The 27,281-nt window shown below is 43.6% G+C and overlaps 1 protein-coding gene across 2 annotated transcripts in view; it reads right to left on the reverse strand.

Annotated features, from left to right (window-relative positions):
* RIMS4 (regulating synaptic membrane exocytosis 4) overlaps window positions 1–27,281 on the reverse strand; it is a 90,494-nt gene that overhangs the window by 19,498 nt on the left and 43,715 nt on the right. For both annotated transcript variants that reach the window (XM_038369818.1, XM_038369819.2), the window contains exon 2: window positions 9,181–9,322. In XM_038369818.1, the coding sequence (XP_038225746.1) occupies window positions 9,181–9,322 (142 nt within the window). The remainder of the gene's footprint in view (window positions 1–9,180; window positions 9,323–27,281) is intronic.

Consider the following 27,281-nt stretch of genomic DNA (forward strand, 5'->3'; position numbering starts at 1 on the left):
ATGGAGTAATTATATGTGCAAATGATGCACTTCTGGGAAGTACATTTGTAAGAACTCAGATGTGCAAAATTACATGACTTGTGCCCACAATCCTAATAATTGTGAGAGCAAATTAAGCCTGTATGTGCATATTTTACATATTTAGTTATACACCTTATGCCTTTAGAAATCTGCCCAGTGCTCTCTGCAGGCTGCATGCCTATCCTGAAGATAGGACAGGTTTCAGATGCACCAATTTAATGTAGTGTAAGTATGGCCTAAAAGGCCCCAGGCCAGTTGTTGATGCAGCGCCAGTGGCCCACCACCTGCCCCTGTGTTCACCTGATGTTGTGCATAGCCCAAAAATTGCCATTGCTAGTTTTATGCCCTTCACTGACAAAAGAGACAATTCCTTCTTTGCTGGACCATCTCCCTTTAAATATTCAAATTCCTAAGATGCTTTTTCAAAGCCTGTTTGGGTTTTGAACAGTGGTTGGGTTTTGAATTGTGGTTTGAAGAGAGTTAGGTGGACAATGCCAATGTCAATAATGAATGGTCTGAAAAAAATCCAGAGCACCACAGCTTATCGCCTCTGTCCCACATACGGCTGTGCTCTTCCTTTCCTCAGCCCAGCCCATGCTGTATTATGCATTAAGTATGCAGAGCTCCTCCCAGCACAGCCAGCTTAAGAAAGATGTATCATTAATTTCTTTTCTTGTCCTTATGGAGTTTGTGACCTCTTTTCACATCTATTTTTAAATCACTTCTGGGATCTTATGCACCAGGTGCTGTCATTAAGTTAGTGCAAGTGCCAGCTTTTTTATCTTACAGTTCACATATTCCGGGCTCTTTCTTTCCAACTTCCACCCCATTTGGTGAGTCCTGAATCTGAGTATCAGTCATCATTGGAATACACCATTCTCTAATCTTCACATTTGAGCCTCCCTAACTCTTTTTAGAAGCTCGCTTTGCCTCTGGTACAACTCAGAACAACCTGGTGGGTGCTTTAAATCAGTGATTCTCAACCAGGCGTACGTGTACCTCTGGGGGTGCACAGAGGTCTTCCAGGGGATACATCAGCTCATCTCGATATTTGCCTAGTTTTACAACAGGCTAAATAAAAGCACTAGTGAAGTCAGCACAAACTAAAATTTCATACAATGACTTGTTTATACTGCTTTATATACTGTACACTGAAATGTAAGTACAATATTTATATTCCAATTGATTTATTTTATAAGTATATGGTAAAAATGAGAAAGTAAGCAATTTTTCAGCAATAGTGTGCTGTGACACTTTTGTATTTTTATGTCTGATTTTGTAAGCAAATAGTGAGGAGAAACTTGGGCTACGCAAGACAAATCAGACTCCTGAAAGGGGTACAATAGTCTGGAAAGGTTGAGAGCCACTGCTCTAAATTGTGCCAGCTTGCAATGACCTATTAATGCCAGGCACTCACTGCTGGAGAACCCCATTGCAGCCTGGTGTGGAACCTCAGTTGTGTCTCTGCCTCAGTTTTCTCTTATGGACTATCAGTATCTTAAATGAGGTTTGTCGATAGTGAACAATGCCCCTTCAGGGTCTTGCTTATGTAATCAACAACCAAACATGGTATGCAAACAAGCCTTCAATCCAGCATCCTAGCTGGAGGGTTCAGGTATTCTTAGTCAGCCAGCCTCCAACTGAGTCCTCCTTTCTACTCCCTCCAGGGTTTTCACGTGTAAGACTTTTGCAACCCAGGACCCTCTTCTGGAGTCAGGCCTCCTGCCCTCAGGAACTGTTCCTTCCCTGAACTCTGCAGCTGTGCAGCTCTTCTCTGGAGCAGTGCGTAGTTCCCTAACAACCTGGCCCTCTTGCCTCTGTCGGTAAAGTCCTTTTGCTGGGGCTGAGCCTCCTGCTAGGATTTTGCCCCTCGTAGCTCTCTTGGGACCAGGAGTACCTTTCCTAGATCCTCTTTTCTAGTGAGCTCTTGAAACAGCTCCCCTGAGAAGACCCTCTCCTCCAGAGCTTTCTCCGTATTCTGGGGCCTCCTGACTGAGTCCTCATAAGCCTTTTATTAGGCTCAGCTGCTCCTTACCTAATTAAGTGTCTCCCAGCCACTCAGGCAATTAACGATCCTCAGGTGGGTCTGGGCTGGCTCATTCTCCTTAGCGGAGCCTGTCACAGGTAGCGGGGGTGTCTGACCCCTTCAGTGGGCCAGTTACCCTGTGACATGGCCCTACATCAGCAGTTATGCCAGCACAAAAGAGCTGCGGCATGTCTCCTCCCTCCCCCTGTAGGGTCTCGGTGTAGAGCCCTTGTGCCAAAGAGCCCCCCAATGATGGGGGTATTCTGTAACAGCATGGCAGCCCCACATCAGTGGGGCCATGCCAGACTCCACCCAATGGTGTAAAAAGGGGCTGTATCATACGGCACAATCAGGACTTCCACCCTTAGCACATGAGGTCTGTCCCCACTCTTTTCAACCATGTAAATCAATTGACTCAGTGAGCTCTGCAGGATCAGAATATCCGGCCTGACTTTAAAACCAACAGAGGGAAGTGATTCCTCATTGGGCCCTGGCCTGATTCCCCATTACCTTACACCTGGTTCACACTGGTGGAACTTGGTTAACTTCAGTGAAGTTACACAGCCACAGCATATTCAGACAAAGGCTATTTTCTTTTCACCCCTTCTGTAATTTTCGTGGATTCGCTGACACACTACAAGCAACAGGCTACTTGCGATCAGCTCAAACTTTAAACATGTAAACGTTACTCAGAGATACTACAGTCAGTGCTTTCAACTAGGGGGTTAGGATTCCAATATTTCTCATGGCCTAAAAGGGAATGTCTCAAACCATATATTTTTAAAGGCTCCTCCATCATTCTGTATGTAGTATGAATATAAGATAGAGAACTCCTTCTGAAATGGCATGGGTTCAGAGACAGGATGCTGCAAGGATCAGAAACGATTATTTCCTAAAGACACATCACCTCCCCCAAATGTCAGTAATAAGTGAGTTGCCTGAATATGACCACACTACAGAATAAATGCAGTGGATAGCCTTTTAGAGTTAAGACTTTCTTTCATAGCTTCACTTACAACACAGGTCAACCCTCTGTTTCTGTCTTCATATACTATAAGAAGCAGGTGTAGCTATCTCTCTCAGGGAAGGAGATAAGTTTCCTACAAGACTGAGGATGCTGCCACTTCAACACTTCATTGGAAGTGTGGAGGATTTCAGAGGTTCCACCCAGCAACCCAGTTTCCATGAAAGAGGAATGTTCTGTGTAATAATTGGGCAGCCCAGCTGTCCATAGGCATAGTTTGATTTCTATATTTGACGGGGCAGCTCCAGTCAGGCCACTGAGGCTATGCGCTGGGGAGGCAAATTCCACGCCTGGCCAAGGCTTGCAGTTTGGTGGGGGGCAACACCCCCCTGCTCCCACCAAACTATGTCCATGGTTCTGTGTAATAATCTAGCTCATTTTTAAGGCCTCCCAGCATTCAGATTTCATAATCTGTCTAGTTTAGTGGCCAGCTGAATATCTGTTAGCTCAGCAGGATGCAGAATTTCTTTGTTTAGGTCGTAGTATATTTAACCCAAACTCTCTCATTTTCAGTGTTGACAGTACACAGTGGACATTATTAGTCATTAGCATTCCTGAATTGCTACAAGAGAATAGTACTTTGGAACATGTCCAGTTAGGCAGCATGAATCCTGTTTCTTCCCTGGGAACCTTCACTTCACCTATCTGTCTTAAGGTTTTCTATAAAACCCACCACCATAGTGTCGTGAAGTAATGACACAGCTCTGTTTAGGCATCTCTGTTCAGCTATGCAGCATTCTTTGCTATTTGAGCCCTACACCAGCTCTTCCACAAGCTCTGCTGATGCAGTTGTAGCTCTGGTCCATAGCCCCCTCCCCACCAGCTACCCTAGTACTTTCTGCAGCAAAGCTTTCTAGCAGCATGATGTACCAGCTAGTTTTCTGTAACATGGTGTTCTCCATTGGTATTGTAAGTTCCTTCTGTTGTATGATTTTTGGCCATGTTAACAATGTTATCAAAAGTTCTTCAGTGAAACCTGCACATGAGACCTCTTCCACCCCCACCTTATTAGGCAAACTCCTAGTATCCCACCACAAAGTATCCTCAAACATACTGGATTCAAATCTACTCGGACTACATTACAAAATTACATCTATTAAGCAACTGAAATTTTCCAGTTCCTTGAGTGGTTGCTTGGGATGGGTTTCTCTGAAATTATACATCTGGATATATAGTTTTCAGAGATATATCCTCTCAATGCCACATTTGTCAAAACTTTAAAGAGAAGACATGGCAAATGACAAGGTGTCCTTTCTGGACAGGCTTTCTAATTTCCTCACATATTACACAATCACTCTTCTGTGCCTTCACTAGTCATCACCCGCTGAGCTCTTCTGAGACAAGAAAATCACCTTTGTTTCCTGCAACCTAATCATCCCAGCAGTAGTTAGCAAAAACAAGAAGGCCTACAAGCACCACACATTATAGCCTCTGGCCACCAGTAATCTTCTGTTCCAGGGCTGCGTCTCCTCACGCAGCATTTAAAAAAAAAAAAAAAGGCTGGCAGGAGGTTATGTAACAGTCCCTGCAGGGGTGCTGGAACACTTTGTATAGTGGGGGTGCTGACAGCCATTGAACCAAACTGTAAACCCTGTCTATAATGGAATCCACTTCAAGCTAGGGACTGATGCAGCACCCCCATCTCCCCTCCGCACCCCTAGTTCCAGCAACTACAAGTCCCTGTTTGCCTCCCGAATGTCGTGTAACATCATTTCGTTCAGAGGGAGCAAAACCTCGGTATAACAGAGCTCGAGCAGAGGATAATGCATGGAGGGACCAGGTTCAAACCTGAATTTCTTTGCTTCTTGTTAAACTATCAGATGTTTATTTGTAAGTTCCACACACAAGCCAAATTCTGATCCATTTGCTCGTGACAGTTTATGCTGGGCACATACTGAAACAGGTAACTCTCCTCCTTTCAGACATTTTCAAATACCTATTTTTGAAAATTTCTCTTGAAAGTTATTTCAAAGTACTTATTGGTAATAGCACAACTACTGTGCTGCGAAAAAGATTAAGTGAGTGAGATTTTTTGTATAAGAAAGATTAAAGAAACCAATAGCGCCATGCTGACATTATAGAGGCTCTGGTAAGCACCTCTTTTTTAGACGCAACAGTGCTTTAAAATAACTGTATTCTTATATAACACAACAACTTTAAATGAAATAATCTGGATTTCACACACAGTGATATTCACACTTAATCCCCACTATAAACTAAGTAATTTAGAATTTTACACGAAGGAAAATTCTACCATTGTAATTATATTGGATCTGAAATGAGATGAGTACAACTCTTGCTAGCCACACGCCCAATTAATTAAATATATGTGAAATGAGCGCATCAATCCAGTCTCCATTTTTTAAAAGCATGTATAACTCCAATTACTGGGAGCAGTGATTCTGTTCCCTCCTTCAGGAAAAAGGAAACTCCAGAGCAGAGGTCGGCAACCTTTTAGAAGTCGTGAGCCGAGTCTTCATTTATTCACTTTAATTTAAGGTTTCGCGTGCCAATACTACATTTTAAAGTTTTTTAGGTGGTCTCTCTCTATAAGTCTATATATTATATAACTAAACTATTGTTGTATGTAAACAAGGTTTTCAAAATGTTTAAGAAGCTTCATTTAAAATTAAATTAAAATGCTGCTCTTACACAGCCAGCCTGCTCAGCCCGCTGCCAGCCTGGGGTTCCGTTCACCAGCTGGCAAGGGGCCAACAGCCAGAACCCCAGACCAGCAGCAGGCTGAGCGGGGCCGGCGGCTGGGACTCCAGACCAGCAGCGGGCTGAGTGACTCAGCCCGCTGCTGGTCTGGGGTTCCGTCCGCTGGCTCCTGCCAGCCAGGGTCCCGGCTGCCGGCCCTGCTCAGCCTGCTGCCGGTCTGGAGTCCTGGCCCTGCCCACATAGAGTAGGCACCTACTTTCTCCCTGGTTCTGGCCCATTCTCTTCCTCTGTCTGCACTGAGATGAGGGTGGGAGTGCACTGAGAACAGGGCTGGGGGTGAAGGAGCAGGCTGGGGGTTGGGGTGCAGTGTCTGGCCAGGCTAGAATGAGGGAGGGGGCTCAGGGTTGGGGCAGCAGGTTTGGGTGTGGAGCGCTTACCTGGGCATCTCCCATTTGGTGCAAGGGGTGCAGGTGGGAATGTGGGTGTATTTGTGTGCAGGAGCTCCCGTTTGGTGCTCAGGGTGTGGGTGGGGATGTGGATGTGGGGGTGCAAGAGTCAGGGCATGGGGTGTGGGGGGGCTGAGTATGTGTGTGGGGGTGCCAGAGTCAGGGCTGGGGTTGTGGGGGGATGCAGGGGTCAGGGCACGGGGCTGGGGGTGTGTGAGGGAGGTGCAGGGATCAGGGCAGAGGGCTAGGGGGTACTCCCAGCCCCCTGCCCTGAGCGGCTCATGGCAGGGGGCTGGAGAGGATATGCCGATTCCCCCTCCTTCCCCAACGTCCCTGGAGCAGAGAGCATGCTGCGACTCTGCTTTTCCCTCTCCCCCTCCGTAACAAGGGCCATCAGCTGATCGGCCGCAGGGAGGTAGAGAAGGAGGGGTAGGAACCCTGCACACTGGGGGAAGAGGCGGGGCGAGGGGGAAGCTTGCCTGCCCTGCAAGGAGAAAGCGGTGGGCGGAGATGAGTGGGCCGGGCCGGGCAGGATTTTTAATTGCATGCTGCTGTCCCCGGCAGACAGCAGCGTGCCATTAAAAATTGGCTCGCGTGCCGTCTTTGGCATGCATGCCATAGGTTGCCGACCCCTGCTCCAGAGCTTCACCTGCATACTGAAAGGTACTGAGGATTAACAGGCTGTCGTTAAGAGATCTTCCAGGTAGTCCTCCCTCTCATGGAGGATTAGAGAAAATATATTCTGACTTTCCAAAGCAAGCACTTTTGGAGAATGGGCCTAGAACCCATGATCCCTCCTGGAAAGAATTTGCATATTGATGTAGGGCTTGAAATATTGGTGCAATCTTATCTTGTTAAAAATTGGTTTGTTAAAGGCCTTAGGCTAAGACGGTCTCTGTCCTCATTATGTCTGTAGCAGTAAGAAACCAAGCACTAAAAAAAAAAACCCTGCCAGAGCTAATGTGGTCACATGAATCTCCTTTTCTCCTGCTGTAATTGTATTCTGCGGGCTGCGAGAGAGGCAAAAATGGATTTGGTTTAACAGAGTCTAAATATCTGGTTCTCAGAACAACTTCCCTTCTTTGTTAAGAACAAGAACGCTAAAAATAATCCAAAATCCCAACATGTTTCTAGCACATACAGCCTTATGGGCTCTTTGTGCTCTCAAACCTGTTTGCTAGTCACTTATGCTTCTGATGGATAATTGCTGATACCGGAGGGGATTCTAAAGGAGTTCAATTAACTGAGCTGAGAAAAAAAGAAAAAAGCATACAAAAAACATTTATCACCCTTTCCAGAGGAGTATGGGGAGAGCTGTCCCATGCCTGGCAGAGCCCTCTAGAACATTCTGGCTTCTTATTTGAGAAAAAATGGTTACAACAGGAATTTTATAGCAGCTTTAACAAATACGTGGGGGTTGCATGAGAGGATTTATTTTCCTATTCCTTATAGTTATGTATCATTTACCTTTGCAAGTGCAGCACACCACAGCACAATGGCATTTACCGAGGTGCAGTAATTTCATTGGAAGAGGCTTCTATTTCTCTACCAATGCCTGGCCATGGCTGTGTGGCTATGCAGGAATACTGCACAGATGTCCCAAAGGACTGTACGGCCTTCCAGAGAGGCCAAACTGCATAAATGGAAAGGAAAGAATCCTGCCCTGCAGGGAAAGCAGATTCTCAGCCAGCATTGCCAAGGGACAGGGCTTAATCTCTAATCCTCCGAGTCTTGGAGTGAAGGCAGAACTCAGGAGTGGCAGGACTGTGGGAGTGTGGCAGGATATTTCCCTGGAGGCAGGTCCTTACAGAGGAGATAAGCTACATCACTGCTTTGGAGTGACAGTTATTTCTGCTTCAGAGACAGCTCCTAATTATTATTATTTCTGCCCTGGATGCAGATCTGTGTAGTGTTCCCACTGTTATCCTTGTTCATATATCAAAGGAAAGTTTGGTTTTGCCTTAAAATAGTTACTTTTCTCTATACAGTTTTAATTATTATTTATTTTAGAGAGCCTTAGGTCTAAATGGGCACCTAGACAGTTCAGTGATGGATTCATTTGGAATGCCATGAATGAATGGACAGATAGGACAGACAGAAGCCACAGTTGGTAGTTAATACTTGATTCCAATTCAGACTTCAGAAGCACATCTAAACGGAACATAAACTGAGTTTAGTTACACACTGTGAACTTGTGAAGTCAGTTACTGGTCTTGCATCCACATGCACTGAATCTGATGTAACATGGCCCCCTTCTTACTGCAGAAGAGTTTGCCCAAAAAGGTTCCCTCGGAAGGCCCCTGGATAGAAAGTGATCATCTCCACACATTGCCTCAAACCATGCAAAAAGAAAATCAGAATTTCAAGCAACTGAGATCCCCGAAATGTTGGCCTGTCTGTATTTTCTATGCTTCAAGATTTGTACTGTCATGAAACTGCAAGGCCCAAATCCAGCGTATCATGCTATGACTGTTCTGCAGGCCCAGAAAGGTTTCTAAATATATCACCCGAAAATGATAACTCAGACACCAAAAGGTTAACACTTCCAAGAGTATAACATGTATTTAATTATTTACTAGAGATTATCTTGCTAGATCTATCCCTCCATCCCTTGACACAATCATTTCCTGCCCAAGGAGTTTGTGAGAGAAGACAGACAACAGAAATGTAACACATTATAAATATCGACACTTGTAATCTTATTTACAATAACCACTCCAGAGAGTTTTCTTTTAAAGGCAAGTCTGTAATAAGTGATGGGTATTCTCTTCAGGTCAGACTCATGAGCATACTAAAAGAAGTATATGAACAGCAAAACTATTTGCAAACCTTGCACGGAAATAACTGCTCTGTTCTGACTCTTAGAGTAACTGAATTCCCTGCCAATGCACCTACAGCATGTGTAAGTCAGACAAATGTATCATCTATCATGCAAGAAGAAATAGGTTTGGGGGAATGGAGCATTCCAGAAGTGATTATCCAGCTGGCCCCTGCTGACTTACTTTCCTTCAGATCCATAGCTGTTCATACTGTCTTCAATGGATTCATGGCTGGCTTGACGGACCGTCCGGCTTGGCATTTCGACAGCCAGACCAGTTTCTGTGCTCCGTTGGATAGCACCTTTGAGTCTCCGGCCATCCCCGTCTAAAAACAAGAGAGACATCAAATAGAACCAAGGGAAGGCCTTTCAGGGAATTACTCCTGGAATCTAGAAATCACCCTGCATTTCATTCTTTTCATATTTTGTTGCACTCAAGCCTGTAGCTCTCACCTTTGTTCATAATGGGCCTGATGTTCAAACAAGCTAGATACCCAGTTGGGCATTCAAAATGCAAATGTAATTGCTAGCCTACTTTGAGCGTGCAAATCAGATAATAGAATGTGTGCACGCGCATACACAGACGTACACACACACAGCCAAACTGTGTGTGGACTTGCCCAATTAGTATGCTCACTGTACAATTATGAGCAGAGATTAGGTACTAAATTGTGGACCTAATGTGTTTGAAAATCTGCCCCACTGTTTCAAGTTGTGAGGAATTCTGAGGAATCATAGTGCCAGGACAGTAACAGAAGGATCAGAGGGGAGAGAAGGGGCTGGACAGTACTAGGAACACTCTGAATGAGAGAACAATTGAGGCACAAGCAATAAGGGACCATAAAGGCATCTCCAAAATGGTTTCCCAATGCTGGCCACTCAGAGGGGCTTTAAACAGCAGAAAAGCCCGCAGCAAGTGTTACTACATTCACACACGCCCTCAGCTCGAGTCAGGTGGGAACCAGAATTTGGTGTCACAGATTATTTTTCCCAGATTATTATTGGGGGTTAATCTTCAAAGACTTTGAAATTAACAGCTGCTATTTGCATTCTTCTCTTTAGCAGTTTGCGTTTTTCAGAATGAATTATGTTATCTAATGAATATATAATGAACACTATTAACATAAATTGCTTTTGCTGCTGTTAGGTAGCTGACAAGTTTCAGCCTACACACAATGCTTATCCTGAAATAACGATGTCGGCTGCAAGTTCTCTGAATGAGTTGGGATGTGGGAATCTTTTTAAAGGTGCCCACCCATAAACCTATATAAGAATGTGCTGGTGTTAACATTCACGTGGCAGACATGTGACCCACCAGACTGCTTTGGTATTCCTATTGAACACTGAACGATGGCAGCGTCCAATGTCCTCTACCAGCTCAGGACCTCATTTTGCTAGGTGCGACCAAAATGCTTGCAAGTATTCAAAATAGTCAACCTACCCTGAGAGAGCTGAACATTGCTAAGTGGCATCACTTCCAGAAGTACCACAACTTTATGAAGAGTCCTTCTGTATGCAAAATGAACCGGTTCAACACAACGTCAGAGAGTTCTCAAAACATGGAAGAGGATGGGGCCCTCACAGCCACTTCAGCAGCTCTGGGAGTTCAGTCTGTACACATGGAAACTATTGTGTTATTCTTTCCTATGTGTATAGCAAGCTGCTTGGCCTGGGAATGGTTTTCTCCGGTTCTCTGTGTGAATGGGCATTTCCCAGAAATTGCTGGCCTATTAGCAGGGTCCCTGCCCTATGCTCCATTTGAAATTAACTCTGGTAGGTTAACACTAGCGCAGAGCATCTTCCATTAACTTAGCTAAAAAGCCCCCTTTCTCTGCAATACCCTGAGGTTTCCAACTGAGTAAATATTTAGGCCCAAAGACATTCGGTACCAGCTGCTGCCCACATGTACACTACCGTATGCAGGCATCAGACAGCGTTTTATGTTTTGGTTAACATTAAATACAGTTCGTATTGTTTGTGTGCCCAGAGAAATGTGAGAGGCCCATCATATGAATCAGAAAGTCAAACAAACAATTTAAAAACAACTGCTATCCAAGTCAAAAGCTTCAGACAAAACAAATATTAATCGACTTCAGTGAAGGAAAAATCCAATGAGATGGCCTAATCTAGTCCCAGCTACTGCAGGATTATTCCCAATGGTGTATTTTCTAGTGCTTTCTCCAGCCTTGTTCTAAATGTCCACAGCCTAGAACACCCCTCCTTCACTGTAATGTTATCCGTCCTGATAGCCTAATTTCCCCCTTAATTTCATTTTGTTCCCCCTCATTATACCCTTTCTACCATCCTCAACAATGCCCCTCCGTCCTTGCTATACAGACACCCTCAAAATACTCAGATCCTTCCTCCATTGTTTAGTCGCATATTCAGTTCTTTTCTCATAAAATCAACCTGAGTCAATAATAATAAACCAGCACTGAAAAATGTTCAAGTGCCTAACCATGAAACATCTGGTCTCAAGATCATTTGATTTTCTCACTGAAACTGGAGATGGCCAGGGAATGAAATACTCAAATTACCATATACCTGCGGTTAACAACAAACTAATAGAGGCTTGTGGTGTGGGCAAGCATTTGGCATCCCAAGGCACCTGCCTGGCACAGTGCATTGCCTTGTCTCACAGATTTTTCTGGTCCAACGCTAAGGTTTGCCATACAACAAAAGAGAGCAAAATACAGGGAATGCAGGACACACTCCAGCACCGTATTGGAGATTGTCTCTCACTTCCAGCTGGCACTGGATACATTCTGCTGCAGCAAAACACACACAGCCACGATCTGCTGGCGTCCTGAGGTGCCTGACGCATCTCCTTGGCTGTCCAGTTAAATGTCTGATTCAGGAGCAGGGGAAGGGATGGGGAGGAGAACAAAGGCAGTTTGCAAAGGACTGTGAGTCTGCATGTCCTGAACCCAGCCTCTGGGCCACTGCAGCATCCACACCACCACGTGGGAGCCCTGAGGCCTTAGGTTCCACCAAAGGTACCACCCACAGGGACTTGATTAGAGGAGTTTTAGAGTCCCTGACTGGGCTGGGTGCATTATTTAAACCAGAAAGACACAGGAAGTTGACTGTGCAGCAAGGTGGATGCTGGCTTGCTGCTACTGCTACAGACCCTGCCATCCATTACCTGACTTCCTACTGCGTCCCTGGTTCCTGACTTTGACTCTGACCCTGCTCCCAATTCCTGCCCTTAGCCTCGTTCCAGTCCCTGAGCCCTGTTCTCTTGGCTTCCAACTGCTCCGGCTCTGACCCCAGGCTACAGCTCTTTGGCTTCTGATTCCGCACTGACTCTTGGCTTAGGCTCTGACACCTGGCTCTTGACTTCAGACATGCCCATTTCCTCTGGCTCCTGAATATAATACTGACCACCCAGCTGGACCACCCACATCCTGGTCACTGGTACCCCTCTTCCACAGACCCAGACAATTTGCACAACCCCTCCCACCAGCCCCGGGTCCCAGTAGGAGTGGGAATGGATCAATTGGACCTATCTCTGTCCCATGGGGCGCTGGGATCTCAAGAGTGGGTGATCCACCTCCAGACAGATCATCAGGAGCTGTGGGCCCAAGAGACACAGCTGGCAGCCGAGAACCTGTCACTACAGACATGAGCGAACCGGCTCCTTTCTAAGAAAGTTGTGCTTTAGGTGCGGCTTTCAGCATCGCACCCTGAACTGTGCTGACTTCTGCTCCTGCTTTGCCTCTGAGCGTACTTCTCCATGGGCCTCATCATCAGTCTATTGTTGTGGGAAACGCTGGACAGGGCATGCAACGGAGTGCAACCGCCCAGTGCTAACTGACCAGGATGCTTTCCTACAGGTATTCTCCATGATATTTGATACCTGCTCAAGAGAACTTGCTCTGTGAAAAAACAATAGAAATGTAGGGCTGGAAGGGACCTCAAGAGGTCATCTAGTCCAGCCTTCTGTGCCGAGGCAGGATTAACCATGCATTCCTTGACCAACCCTGATCAGCATTTGTCTAACCCATTTTGAAAAATCACCAAGGGTGGAGCTTCTACAACCTCCTCAGGTAAATTGTTCTAGTGCTTAACTAACAATATAAGTTAGAAAGTTTCTCCTAATATCCAACCAAAATCTCACTTACTACAAACTAAGCCAATTACTTCTTGTCCTACCCTTGGTGTACAGGGAGAACAATTGACCACAGTCCTCTTTATAAGAAGTGTCACAGACGCATCATGGAGAAACAGCACATTCTGTGTGAGAAGGTGGAAAAGAAACAACAAGTGCTAAATATTTATTATTGTTATGTTTCATCTTTACATGTGCAAAGCTCTTCGCAAACAGTCACCCAGCAGCGACTCCCACTGGCCAATAAAGGAGCAGCATGGATGGGGTCTGAAAGGGCTTTCAACCAGTACTCCCTGAGCCCAAGTACTGTATCCAAAAGGTAGGAGTGCTAAAAGCTCCTTTGAAAGACCTGTAAAATGAGGAGTGTAATGGTACCACTTGGATGGGGATGTTGCCTGGCAAAATAATTTGTCTTCATTTATTTGTTAGTGCTCTCTGGAACGAGTACAGTGAGCTTTGATCTTTCCTGCCACGTCTGTGGAAGATTTACTCTCTGCACCTTTTCCAATGAAGCAATAAAGTTGCCAGTGCAACATGTTGCTAAAAAACAGATTCTGGTTTGGAAAGATGAGCTGCTTTGCCTGGGCAGGGCATTCTTCCTCATCAGCTGGTAAATATCTTGTGCACAGAGCACTGTACGTGCCAAACAGTCCAGCAGAGGACTAGAGGGAGTGAAAGTGGCTGTCTGGATAAAGCAGCGCACAGATGATCGGACACTTCTGAGCATTCTCTCTCTTCAATGCATTTGCAGCTGTCAACTCCAATAAAAACCAGCTCTTTTCAAGAATGGTGCAACAAGATTGGCAGTGCTGATTACCTTTAGGAATTGCTTTTGTCTCAATATTGGTAAGAAAAATGGTGGTGCTTCTCTCACTTTCTCCTCCACCTTCTTCCACCCCGCACTTGCCCAGCAAGCAGGCCCGGTCTTGTATGGCTCACATTATGTTGTGTGTCAATGCAAAGCACAGGTCTGCAAAGCTCTTGTCTCGGTGCTACTGACAGGTTTCTCTGTGTGCAGAGGACACAAAATCCTAAAAATCCACTGAGAATTGTACAACAACTCATGTAAGGACAGGATTATGCTATTATTGCTATCGGGCACAATTACACTCCAAGAGATGATGGCTTGTCCATTTATTCAGCAGATGTTCCTGAGACTTTCAGTCCTCCTGTTTCCCTTTTATCCCAGTCACCTCTTCTCTTCTCACTTCTCCTCCCCTCCCACAGTTGCTTTGTTACCATCCTTCTCTCTTCCAGTTTCTCACTTTAAAAATTATATTCATCACTCAGTTTCTCTCATGCTTGGTCCATTTGGCTTGAACTCTCCTGGCACAGGAGGAAACTAATGCAGTGTGGGTAGAAGTGTCTGAGTGGTGTCTTCCATTCCTTTTAAATTAACTGACATCAATTCAAGGTTGGGAGTAGAAATCGACTGAATTTAAAACTGATTAGCTTTGCTTTTAAGTTAATCTATTGCTTCAAAGCACAGAGTGTGTTAATATGCACAGTTTACGTACAGACAGAACTAAAACACTACCCCACTGCACAATCAAGCCCCCTGTGGAACACATTAATTAGCCTTTTATCTCTCAGTGTTCACGTTTTGGCTTTGGTTGCAAGTGAAAATCAGCTTTGGCCTTGTTCCTAAGTCCCATTTCTTCTCACTGCAAAACTACTTGACAAACAAACATTTTACGTACTCTAAGAGAGGTCTGAGGCTTGGAGAGGGTGCTCCAGGTCAAGACTGAGGTGCACCAGCACAGCTGAATCAGAGAAGCAAGACCCAGGGCTTGTCTCCACTTACTGAGGGATTGACGCACGGTGATCAATCCACCGGGGGTCGATTTAGAGAGTCTTCACCCGCTAAATCAACTGCCGATCACTCACCTGTTGACTCTGATACTCCATCAGAACGAGAAGCATAAGGTAAGTCGACAGGAGAGTTTCTCCTGTCAACCCAGCGTGGTGCAGACACCACAATAAATCGACCTGAGGTACGTCGATTCCAGCTACGTTATTCACGTAGCTGGAGTGGCGTAACATAGATCGACTTAGGACTGTAGTGTAGACCTGCCCTATGATAGCAGAGAGCATTACAGGTCAGCACTCAGGGATATCAATAGAGCAAGACTGGGCTGGCAGGTCAGGACTGAGGTGCATTGGCAGAACTGCAGGCAGGAGTTTGTTCAGAACCTGTCTGCACTCTTAACTCAAACAAGGTGCAGTAAATCCCCCTTTACTTCCACAGGCACTAAATTCATTCAATTTTTTTTTTAAAGAAACAGAAAAATGTGGATGCATTTTTGCTCACTTCCACATTTAGCAGGTTTGCCTTGAGTTGGTAAGAGGGCTGGGGATTTGGGGTAGCCCTGTGGTGAAAATAGGCAAGGGGGAGCATTGTGCAGCCAGTGAATATCTCAGAAAGGAACCAAATCCGGGGGCAGACAGTGGGTGGGAGTGAAGCCTCTTTGGGCACTACCGTTTGCCTTTAGTGACTAGACTGACAAGTGCACTACGAAGCAGGTACTGCAAATCTCCGCTCAGAAGCTAACGAGTGATTACGCTGAATTGCCGGCCACCTCTTGCTACTCTGCCAAATAAAAGTCTTATTTTCAAAGGCTTCTCTGAGAAGAAAACTTGAACACCAGCTTCTCCATTTATAAACACTGTTGTTTAAATGGTTTTCTTTTCTGCTTATTCAGATGCTGAGCTGAATCCCCATTTGCCAGGAGGCATTTCATTATGAATCCATTCTGAGATTAACAAAACAATCCCTTTGTTCAAATCCAAAAGCGAGGAAAAAAAAAACCTCTACAGAATGGCATGAATAGCCAATACTTGTGACAGCCTGCCATCCACACGGAATGCACAAGTCAATTTGTCTGTACCAAGCATACCAAGCAGCCCTTTTTAGAGAGTTTGGAGTATTTATTTGTGTTTGCAGCAAGTAACGTTCTGTTTGGAAGTGAATGCTGCTGCTTAGCAAAAATATTGTCGTTTCTGATTGCAGTTTAACCAGCTGGCCCCCCATCTCCCCACACTTGGGAGAGCTGACACTATTGAGAAGCATTTCACATGTCTACATCCTAGTGGGCTGTGAATTACAGCACCTGAAGAGAGGGGGCATTTTGCACTGTGCCCAGAAGCAAGTGGGACTAAGATTGATTATCATCTCTGCCTACATAATCCCCTGGAAGCAATAGAAAATGGCAGGGGATATACAGGAGCAATACTCATCAGCTAGTTCACTTCAGTGTCCTGGTTTCAGCCACACACCCCTATCTAAGGGCACACTTTCTTTTAAACTTTAAGTGAAAACTTGGCATAGGACAGAAAAAATATTTTGAGTCTTTATTCTTTAACTCTCCTTAAATTAAATGTATCGACACTGTAGAGAACAGTCTGTATAATATTTCTTGTGGGGGCTAAAACTAATTAAAGAAGCAATTTTCAAACTGCAAACCTTAAATTGGCCATAAATCACTCTGTTAGACCCTAGCTGTGTTTGCAGTTATCAGTCAGTGTTGAAGGAGGGATTCCACCCTATGTTCTACTCACTACACACTAGGGTGACCAGACAGCACTGTGAAAGATCAGGACAGGGGGTGGGGGGTAATAGGCGCCTATATAAGACAAAGCCCCAAATATTGGGACTGTCCCTATAAAATCGGGACATCTGGTCACCCTACCACACACTGCGCTACAGGGACTGTAAACAGCCTGTGGGGAAATTCCCCAGCACAATCTCTATATTGGCCTCCTGCAGAAGACAGGCTGAAGCTGGGTTGGAGTACAGAGGGCGACAGACATTCAAGCCATACGCAGCGCTAAAGAGGTTACCTACCCTAACTTAGAGTAGTCCTCCTGCAGGGCTGTCTTGGCTCCCCCAACAGCCTGAAACAGGGAGGGCTTAAGTCATCTCTGTCCCCTCCTAGAGATGCAACTCAGGAAGAGACCCTAACTCTCTCATTTCACAGAGCTCAGAACAGCCTCCCTCCGCCCCTTTAAAAAAATAAAACAAAACAAAACAAACTGTATAGATATTTTTTTTAAGTCACTGGTAGAAGGTGCCAGCTGGCTGAGGGCCCTGGAGAATGAAGTTCTTTCATTATCTACTGAATGTGAGCAGCATAAGGAACAATGTCCTCATTCTGGCTCATTTAAGCTGAGGTTTGTAAAACAACGTGTCTATTTTAAAGAGTCTCACTGAAGCTAAACCAAACTCAACCTTTCTTTCTCTTCTTCCCCTATAGGTGGTGGGAAGTGGGACACAGTTCTATCAATCTCTTCTACTGAACCTGCCTTACTAATAGCCCCACCGCTACTCTGCTGAGGTACCCACTCTAAAATGGGAGAAGCTGGCCTTTTATAACTTCACTCCAGAAGCAGGTGTGTTCTGGGAGGAGCAATAACTCTAACTCTTTCTCAGACACTTATATAAGTAGGAAGACCACAAGCACTAGCTTTTAGGGAAAATTTCTAGGTATGCGGTGTTCCAAACACAGGCCCTTTTTCCCCACTAGCATTATTAGAGCAGGAGGAGTTTTCCTCTCTGAGGAGATGTGAGCTGCGGTTTGTTATTAAATCAAGCTGTAACCATACTTATACAGGCCCCTACCCTATCACCCTTCCCAATGCATCTTGCCTTCCTAGATTTGAGGGAACTACTTTAGGGGAATGAGAGGAGTGGAGTCTCTGTAGCCATGTAATACTTGGACTTATTGATGAAAATGTTAATGGGGGTGCCAGTTGTAGGGAGGCATCTGCAATAAGGAAAACCATCTGCTGCAAACTGGGCTAAGACAAACTCACATCAAACACTCCACTAATGAGTCACTGGAGAATAATTTCTGAGTAGGGTTGGATTTGAACCAGTGATCTAGAGGGGAAATACTGTAGTATAACGCTGTGGGACAAATATCAACAGGTGGAGGATCAAACACCCATTTTGCTACAGAGGGTGCTAAAGGCACTCCTCTTTCAAGGAGAGGATGACACTGAACATGAAACCAAAAAAACATTTAGGATGATTTAAGACACTTTTTATTTCTTAGATGGCCAACACCCTTGAAGTTGGGATTTCTGAGCAATGGAGCCTACCAGAAGGCTATTCCTACTGGACTGCAAATTAGGCTTGGTATCAATAAACTATCTAGGTATTTTTTTCTTTCCATTATAAAATCTGAAAAAGGTACTGGTCCATTTTTGAGGCTTGAGTGAACAATTCCTGTGACATCATAAGCCTTTTTAAAAAGCTACTTGGAAAATTTTCAGTAACCTTTCTAGATGGAAAATGCCTTTTCAACCAAATTGACTCGTGTGTGTGTGTGTGTGTGTGTGTGTGTGTGTGTGTGTGTGTAAAAAACTTCATTGTGATTGGAATTTTTCATTTTTCAGTGAAAAATTTCAAAATGGAAAGTTTAGAAGTTTTACAAAAATTCATTTTGGCAGGAAAAGCCACTCTCTTACTTTCTTTCACAGGAAAAAGGTAGCGAAGTTTAAAGAAGTGGGTGCCCGCCAAAATGAAAAAAAAATCATAAGTTTTCAGAAGACTTTTTTAAAACCCCTTCTTGTTTGAGGGTTTTCAATCACTAAATTTAAAAAACTGAAATTCTTGAACAAAATGACAAATTTTATTTCTAAATATTTAATGGAAATTATTTATTAACCAGATTTATGCTCGTCAGAATTCTTTCCAAGTTTCCATGTAACTTGTTTGTGACAGCACGATCCAAACAGCTTAGTATGGAGACTGATGCTGATTTTTTATTTTTTTTAATGGAACAGAATAATTGATTTTTTCCCCCAAAGCTGACACCCCTTGCAGAGAAGAGTCTTGATTCAATAAAATTATCATGTAGATAAGGAAAAGCACTGCTATAATTACAGTGCTGGTTGCTGAACAGTATAGAGAGGTACAAATGTGTGTGTTCTAATTTTTAAATTAGTTCAGTGATCCCTTTGGGTCAGAGGAGAAAACATTAAATGCTTCTCAGCTGCCACAGAAGACCTGCAAGGCCAGTAGCTTCTTCAGCTTAAATGATGGTCCAAATGTCTTAATTTATATAAAACAGTAAATTGTACCTTTCCAGACCCCTGGGTGCTATTGCCACATAGTAAAATGAACAAGGCAAGTAATGCACAAAATGGTAGCCTCTCCACAAACCACACCTCAGTCACAGATCCCAATCCTTAGTGCACAAGCCCAACTCTCAGCACCGCCTTCTCCAAAGCCTGAGGAACGAGGTAGGAATTGCAGTATGCCCTAAAGGCCAGTAGATTTGGACGATTTTGTATTGTGTGTGTGAGCACACATACACCTGGAGGAGTGGAATTAATTCAGGGCCGCTCAGAGAGAACACACTGCAGGGAGCTCCATCTCTTTTAAAATAAGGGGCTGTGGTGCTTCTGTTGATCTCAGCTTCAGCAAGGTGGTACGAGGAGAGATGCATCTCTCATACAGTGAGGCCTCAGGCCATTTGAACAACACCTTAACTCTCCTCAGAAACTGACAGCCAGCCAATGCAAGATCATGGAGTACCTGACCCTTGGGGAACACACAGCAGCAGTCTAATTGTGAGGTGACAATGGATCGGTTCACAGAAGCAAGACCTGCATCTGAATGAAATGGTCATAATCTCTTGCCCAGAGATAAGCAGAGACAAAAAACTGACCTGATCAACATGGTTTTATGATTAGCTAATACATACAGCTTGGAAAAGAGATGACTAAGGGGGGAGATGATAAAGGTCTATAAAATTATGAATAGTGTGGAGAAAGGGAATAGGGAAGTGTTATTTACCCCTTCACGTATCACATGAACTACGGGTCACCCGATGAAATTAATAGGCAGCAGGTTTAAAACAAATATAAGGAAGTACTTCTTTACACAACAAAAAGCACAAAAGCAAGTCAACCTGTGGAATTCATTGCCAGGGGATGTCATGAAGGCCAAAAGCATAACTGGATTCAAAAGAATTAGAGAAGTTCATGGAGGATAGGTGCATCAATGGCTATTAGCCAAGATGGTCAGGGATGCAGCTGGGACTGGACGCCAGAGGATGGATCACTTGAAATTATCCTGCTTTGATCATTCCCTCTGAAGCATCTGGCACTGGTCGCTGCCAGAAGACAGTATACTGGACTAGATGCACCATTGGTCTAACCTAGTATGGTTGTTCTTATGTTCCTAAGCTGGTGGATACATTAACTGAGTTAAAGGAGCAGATATAAACCTCAGCAGGTCTTTCAGTCTTCCCCCATCCTGGGAACATCACTTTTGATTATCTAGCTTTAGCCATCTAGCATTCCTACGCCAGCCTCTATCAATCATGGGATAAAGCGTTCAACGGCTCTACTGGATTAGATAAGACCAGGTGTCCCTGGTATACTGACAACACAAAAGTCTGTCTCTTTACTGTCCTTACTAATGGTCCCATATACACATTAGACAAGAGGAAGGACAAGATGGAGGCCCACAGGAGAGGACCTTTAGGACAGTATGATCTAGTGGAAAATTTAGGTTCTGTTCCTGGCTCTACCACTGACCTGCTGTGCGACAGTGGGCAAATCACTTCCTGTCTCTGTGGAGGTTTCCTCTCCCACCCTTTGTCTGTCTTGTCTCTTTTAATAGAAAGCCCCTATAGCACAACGGGGCTCTGATCTCATTTGGAGCCTATACAAAAAATAATTACCCCAAAATTTATAACCCATTGTGTTGTAATATTTATTTCCCATAATGAGGGGAAAATGCCTAACCTGATACTAATACATGAAGATGTATGGATTCAAACCTGCAGCCATGTTTTCCAGTCCAACAATCTGAAAAGTTCACAAACTAAGAAGTCCCTGGCACTATGAAATAAACATTCCAGCACCTTCCATGGGCTCTCTTGCTGTCTTTCCAAGACCCCTCCAGTCCCCCATTTTAGGATAAGGATTTTCTGGACCCAGGATCACCAATGCTAAGAGGTAAAAGTGATCCATGTCCTTGGGTTAAATGTCCTCTTCCCTGACAAACATGACATATTATAAACGTTTGCTCAGTATCCCTATCTAATTACAGGAGAGTTGAAGAACCAGAGCGCTCTGTCCTAGTTCCTCCCATCTATCTTACATTATTTTTTAACTCTGAGGATGTTGTCTCAACCCAGAATCCGAAATATGAATGAACCAGAGTTGCAGTAAACCTCCAGAGACAGAAGAGAAGAAAGAAAAGGTGTGAAAATTCCAGAGTTAGGTGATTATAAAGTGTCATTCTAAATAAGTGTCACTCATACTAACTATGCCTTTCTCCAGAAGACAGACAGACAGGTAATAGTGTTCAAAACACACAAATGACAGAAATTGCTTTTTGTTTGTTTTTTAGGTGAATTTTGAGATCATGTAGTTTATGAAAGAGAGAAAAGAAGAAATAAAAGATGCTGAACATGTAACTGCCTCACTTGAGCTCCTAGTGAGAGCTGGTGATGCTTAGCTACAAAAAAGGCAAAGCTAGGTTTGGGGAAAAGCAATTAATTTGTCCAAACTTATAACATCAACATCTTTGCATCCTTCCCTTAGCCCAAGTGGTTGCAAGACCCTCTCTTAAATGGAATGTGCCTGCTGTTTGTCAAGATCTCGTCTATATATAGCGCCACGGCCTTTTGATAATTTGTTATGAATAAAATTAAAGATACAAAGCCAAGTTTTCTGTAACACATGAAGCTCTGTGACTTTCAGTAGGGTTGCAAACATGAAATCTAATGCAAAAATCAGGCTTTGAATTTCCTTTAGCATGATTTATGTTCAGCTTGAATCTATGACCATTTAAATATATTTTCCTTAAGGAAATGAATCATCTAGCACATAGAAAGTCATCCCAAATTAGAGACCTTGTTTTATAACTTGTGTCCATTTCAGACTGGTTATTTGATCTACTGTAGGTGTAACTGAATCACAAAAGTAAAGTCACACTTAACTTTTGACATTAAACTTCAGATCACACCATATTGTTAAATTTTACTATAGCACCTGTCAGTTTAGTATCTTTGGCAAACAAGAACCTGGGTATATGTTTCAATTAACTCTGTGTACCACCAAGACGACAACGACGACATGCAGAAACTTCCTAGATAGAGTTACATTTACTTGCAAATGAAAAATCCACACTGGTCTGTAGCTCTGGCACATGCAACTGTAGGTGACTTGAAGCTCTGTATAAGCTTGAAAGTTTGTCTTTCACCAACAAAAGTTGGTCCAATGAAAGATATCACCTCACCCACCTTGCCTCTCTTGTACAACAAAGAACAGAGTCCCCTTTTTAAACATTACCAAGAACGGAATCCAGCCATCAACTTCTAACCTATCCACAATGCAAAATCAGCGAAGGAGGAGGGTTGCTGTGTTTCACTAAAGCTTGGGGAACAGTCCAATGTGTTTTCCGCAGGCAGTTTTGTTACTGACACAGTGGGAACCAGGCTCACTAACTGGCTCTTCCTATTTGCAAAGGAGAGCCCTGCTCCTGCAAATGGATCCATGTATTCTTAAGGGCCCATCCACGTGAAAGATTTTGCAGAATCAAGGGTTAATTTAAAAGCCCCACTACCTGGGGGAGTTAAGGGAAAGCATCCTGTGAAGCAAGTACAGAGCCAAAAAAGATAATCTAGGGCCAGCATAATCATTTGCAAGGTTGCAAACAACTGCAGAATCCCAGACTGCCGGGAAAGAAGGTTGGTCTCCAACTCAGGCTGCGTTAGAAGCGGAGACAGAACCAATCCTTGAGTTGTAGGTTGCATGAGACCATGTGATCCAATGCAACCACTTTGAGATCAGCTCTGCCAGGACACTCGCATCACGAGTGGGAAATTAGACATATATCAAATCTACCGTCTTGCATTTGGTAAGAATCTATGGAAGTCAATCCGTGCACATGAATCAGTAGGCAGCATGAACAGTACCCAAATTGTTCAGAGGCTCAGTTAGTTATTGCATGTTCCACCAACACCCTTGCAAAAAATAATGTAGAACCAAATTTTCGAAGGACCCTAAACCCGAGGTCTAAACTTTCTCATTCACCGATCTGGCAAACTTATAACATCTTGGCTACATCTGGGATTAGCGTGCAAACAAAATACTCTCAGATGTGAAAATCTTCCCCAGTGAGTTAAAGTGGTTTTGGAAATTTGGCCCAGAGTTTAAGCAGAGTACTGTGTTCTCAACAGAAGAATAATTTAAAACTTGGTCAGGGTAAGAAGAGACACAATTTCTTCATCCTCAGTGAAAAATAGAGGAGGATGTGGGAACCCATCCAAAATATCACACTTTTTTAAAGATTACTGAGTATTAGAAAAAAAGCCATCAATGCAACAGTAGAATATACTTGAGGAACAACAGCAAGATCTAGTTTTAAATAGAAGGTTCTCTATTTGTTGTTACCAAACAACCAACTAGATGAAGGAGAAATCTGTGTCAATCACAGGGATTTGGGGGAGGCGGGAGGGAAGGGCATGGTGTTCAATATTGTATCAAATGGAATTTGTGCTAGCCACTCTTATCACAAAATAGTTCTGTGCCAGTCAATCAAATGGCTGGCCATTATTCATGGATACAGTATGACTGCACCTAGCCATGACCACCCCATGCCTCAGATACATATGTGACCCGAGGGTAATTGAAAATCCTACGGCTGAGGCTGCATAGTTTTGTTCAAAATATTTCTAAATTTATTTTGCAAGAGAAGTGGAGATGAAATGAACTTTCTAAAGCACCTTAACTGGGTTCCGTACCTCGTTGCCAAGGGGGAGTAAGAGAGGACAGAACAGAGGGGAAAAAAGACTCTGTACTTAGTTGTGTCAGAGCCAGTGTAAAAATAACTTTGCAGACTACCATAAGTCGTTCAGCTAGACCAAACATTTATTAGAGGAGCAGGTATCTGCATTTAGGGTTGAGGAGGAAAAATCATTATACTATAAGGAACAGGAAAATATTTGATGTGAACTGATTTATAACATGTACAAGAAAGGTACAAGACACAGTGTTTAAACAAGGTCAGTCTACAGAAAGAAGAGGGGGAGTAGAGGCTGGAATATTACAAACCTTGTAAATTATTCTGATGTTGCTCTTAAGATGCATGTATCTACACAGCTGGACTGTTTTCTACCTGTAGTTATTGTAATTAGCTAAGGAACTGGCAGAAATTAAAATGTGGAATTTCTTCTGAGACAAGGTGCTGACAGTGGCAAAGGAAATAAATTTTGGATACAGTGCAACAAATTTTCACAACAGTTTATTCTGCGACACATACTGTATGAGTGTTAATATTTTATGTGCATCTAGTTACACTGCAGCAGGCATTAGTGCTAAAATGAAGCTGTGCCATTGAGACTTCAGATTCATATTTGCATCAAATATAGAAATAGATGCAATGAAATAATAAAGAATTATACACACACAAACATAATTTTAAAACTGAATTTCAGATAACACCTTAGATCCCAAATCAGTAACAAATCTCTGTGCATGCTTAAAAAAAATCACGAACATTTAAAATTGAAACAACACATTCATTTCCTCCTTCATTTGCCTGGCAAGTTTTGAGTTCAGGATTCTGTGTTTCCCTGGCAACAGAGGAGGACATCACACAGATCTTGTAGTAGCAGGCAGTACAAGGAAATGCTTTATTTTTTTTTTGCCGTGTCCATTGTTGCCAAAGAAACACAGACACCTGAACTCAGGACCTGGCAGGTGAGTGAAGGAGGAAACAACATTCCATGATAACCATTTAAAAATGTAAGTGTCTTTGGAGATGTGGAGCCTGTACAGAGAGAATTAGTGGGATGGAAATCTTAATTTATTTCCAAAGCAAAAAACTCCAAAGTTCCGCTCTAAATATAAATGATGGGACTGAAGAGTTGGGAAGAAACTTCAGCTTCTAAATTCTGTCAATATTCACTTTGGAAAGCATTCAAAATGAAGACTTAATTTAATAATGTCATTTTGGAGAGGAATTTTGCCATCCCTAACTATGTACAAGGGCAATATGTTCTTGCCTATATATTGTAATATTAAAAAAAAAACCAACCAATAAACCAACCTAATGTCTTATATTAGGCTTTGCCTTAGCCACAGCTCTAAGGGAACACACAGGCAAGGGCTTTGTCACCATCCCAACACCAACATCCCATACCAATGAAAGGGCCAATGAGCATTTTTGTTTTATACTGGTGCAGGGAGCTACTATGAATCAGGCTCTGGGTGGGTGGAAGTAAAGCTTTTGAGTAAAAAAAAAAAAAAAAGCCACCCTTCCTATTTCAGCTTTCCAATCTGTTGTTGTCGTTGTCCTGCAATAATCATATCAGGACACGAAAGTTAAGAATACAAAGGATCCAGTACAAGTTGTTGAGTTCAACGGCTAGATCCAAGGTGTCCAGTCTGAAAACCTTCATGTTCCCTATGATATGACATTCAAAAGCATGGGCAGGTGTTAAAGCCTGATCCCAAAACATCTTGCAGAGTGGATATATCTTAGGTCCATCTCCATTTCATTCCTGCAGTGTGCCCTGTCTGCAACCTCACAGGAGTGGATGTTATTTTCCAGATCAGAGTATCTTTTACCTTCTGACCATTTATTTCAGGTAGTATTCCCCTTGATAGAGTGTCAATATTCTCAACGGGTATCATTCCATCCTGAGTTTCCGATCTTCCAGTTCTGGTCAGGTCATCAGCTTCCTCACTCCTGTATATACACGAGGGTGATGAAATCCACTGAGAAGGCAAATTACATGTCTGCCTTTTAGCTATATACCGTGGGAGGCATTTTAAATAGTAACTCCGAGAGACCCATAACACTGCAAACTGGAGGCAGGGAAACGGAATGACAACAGAATGTTAGGCTGACATCCAGTTCATGTTACCAATCTCAGGAACACTGGTAGCAAAATACCTGTCTGTAGTTACACATGGCAACTGAGACTCTCTTCTGGGGTCTCCCCACGACACGGCTCTCTGAAGATGCCTCCAATCCAGCTACTGCTGCTTTCTTTGTTACAGTACAAGAAAGTGCAACGTCAGCCTCAAGCCTCAAACAACAGCACTACTCTCCCATTCATATCAGTAGACAATTCTACATTTCCTTCCTTTGTATGCATAACCCACTGGTCAGTATGTGTAAGGAGTCTGGTGCAGCCCTCAGCTACAGAGCCCAGCTCTTTAGCTCAAACTGTAGAGGCTCATGCATTTAGCTCCAGAGGTCCCTGGTATGCCAGTGAAAATAGTGACCATCAAGCTGTAGCTCACGAAAGCTTATGCTCTAATAAATTTGTTAGTCTCTAAGGTGCCACAAGTACTCCTTTTCTTCATTCCAACTGAATCTTAAGGACCTCCTTTTTCTGCCTTCTTCAGTTAACTAGCCCCACTGCCTTTATATTTCTTTTGGCTGCTGCTTTTATTTTAGTTTCATTGTGTAGCTATTTAACTCCAAAGTACTTTAGGAACCGGTTTGCATGGACCACACTGTGCACCATAAAGTTGTATTGTAAAAATCACCTGTCTCCCAAGAGCACTATTCCCACCCTGAATGGAGAATCCTGGATGTCCTGCACAGGGATGTTAATTGTTGCTTCAGAGTAGCCAGCACTACTTAGTTCCCCCGACTTCTGGCTTCACCACTCATCTGTAGAGGCTGGGGTGTCAAGGGACACGGACAAGATCTAGAATCAAAGCTAAATACGGTGTACTTTGTCAGCCACTTCCATGGTGAAAATTCAGTTATATTCACTGGAGCCTGTATCAGTGTCTTGATGAACTCAGGATGGGTAACAAGGAAAGGAAGCCCTAAATAAAGTTGACATGAAAAGCTGTCACTGTCATTGTGAACCATCCTCAAATTAGATGGCTGTAGATTTGTTCCATATGAAAGTGCTCAAAGAAACAAAAGGTTCCCCTCCCCAAATCAATTCTCAGACTGAAGCTTTCTGACCTTTCCTGGGAGCTGACATCTTCTCAGTTTCTCCTCTCTCTCTCTGCCCTGGTCTACACTAGGCGTTGAGGTCGAATTTAGCAGCGTTAAATCGATGTAACCCTGCACTCGTTCACATGACGAAGCCCTTTTTTTCGACTTAAAGGGTTCTTAAAATCGATTTCCTTACTCCACCCCCGACAAGGGGATTAGCGCTGAAATCGGTTTTGCTGGGTCG

Source organism: Dermochelys coriacea, chromosome 13 (assembly GCF_009764565.3).
Source record: "Dermochelys coriacea isolate rDerCor1 chromosome 13, rDerCor1.pri.v4, whole genome shotgun sequence".
NCBI classification, from domain to species: domain Eukaryota; kingdom Metazoa; phylum Chordata; order Testudines; family Dermochelyidae; genus Dermochelys; species Dermochelys coriacea.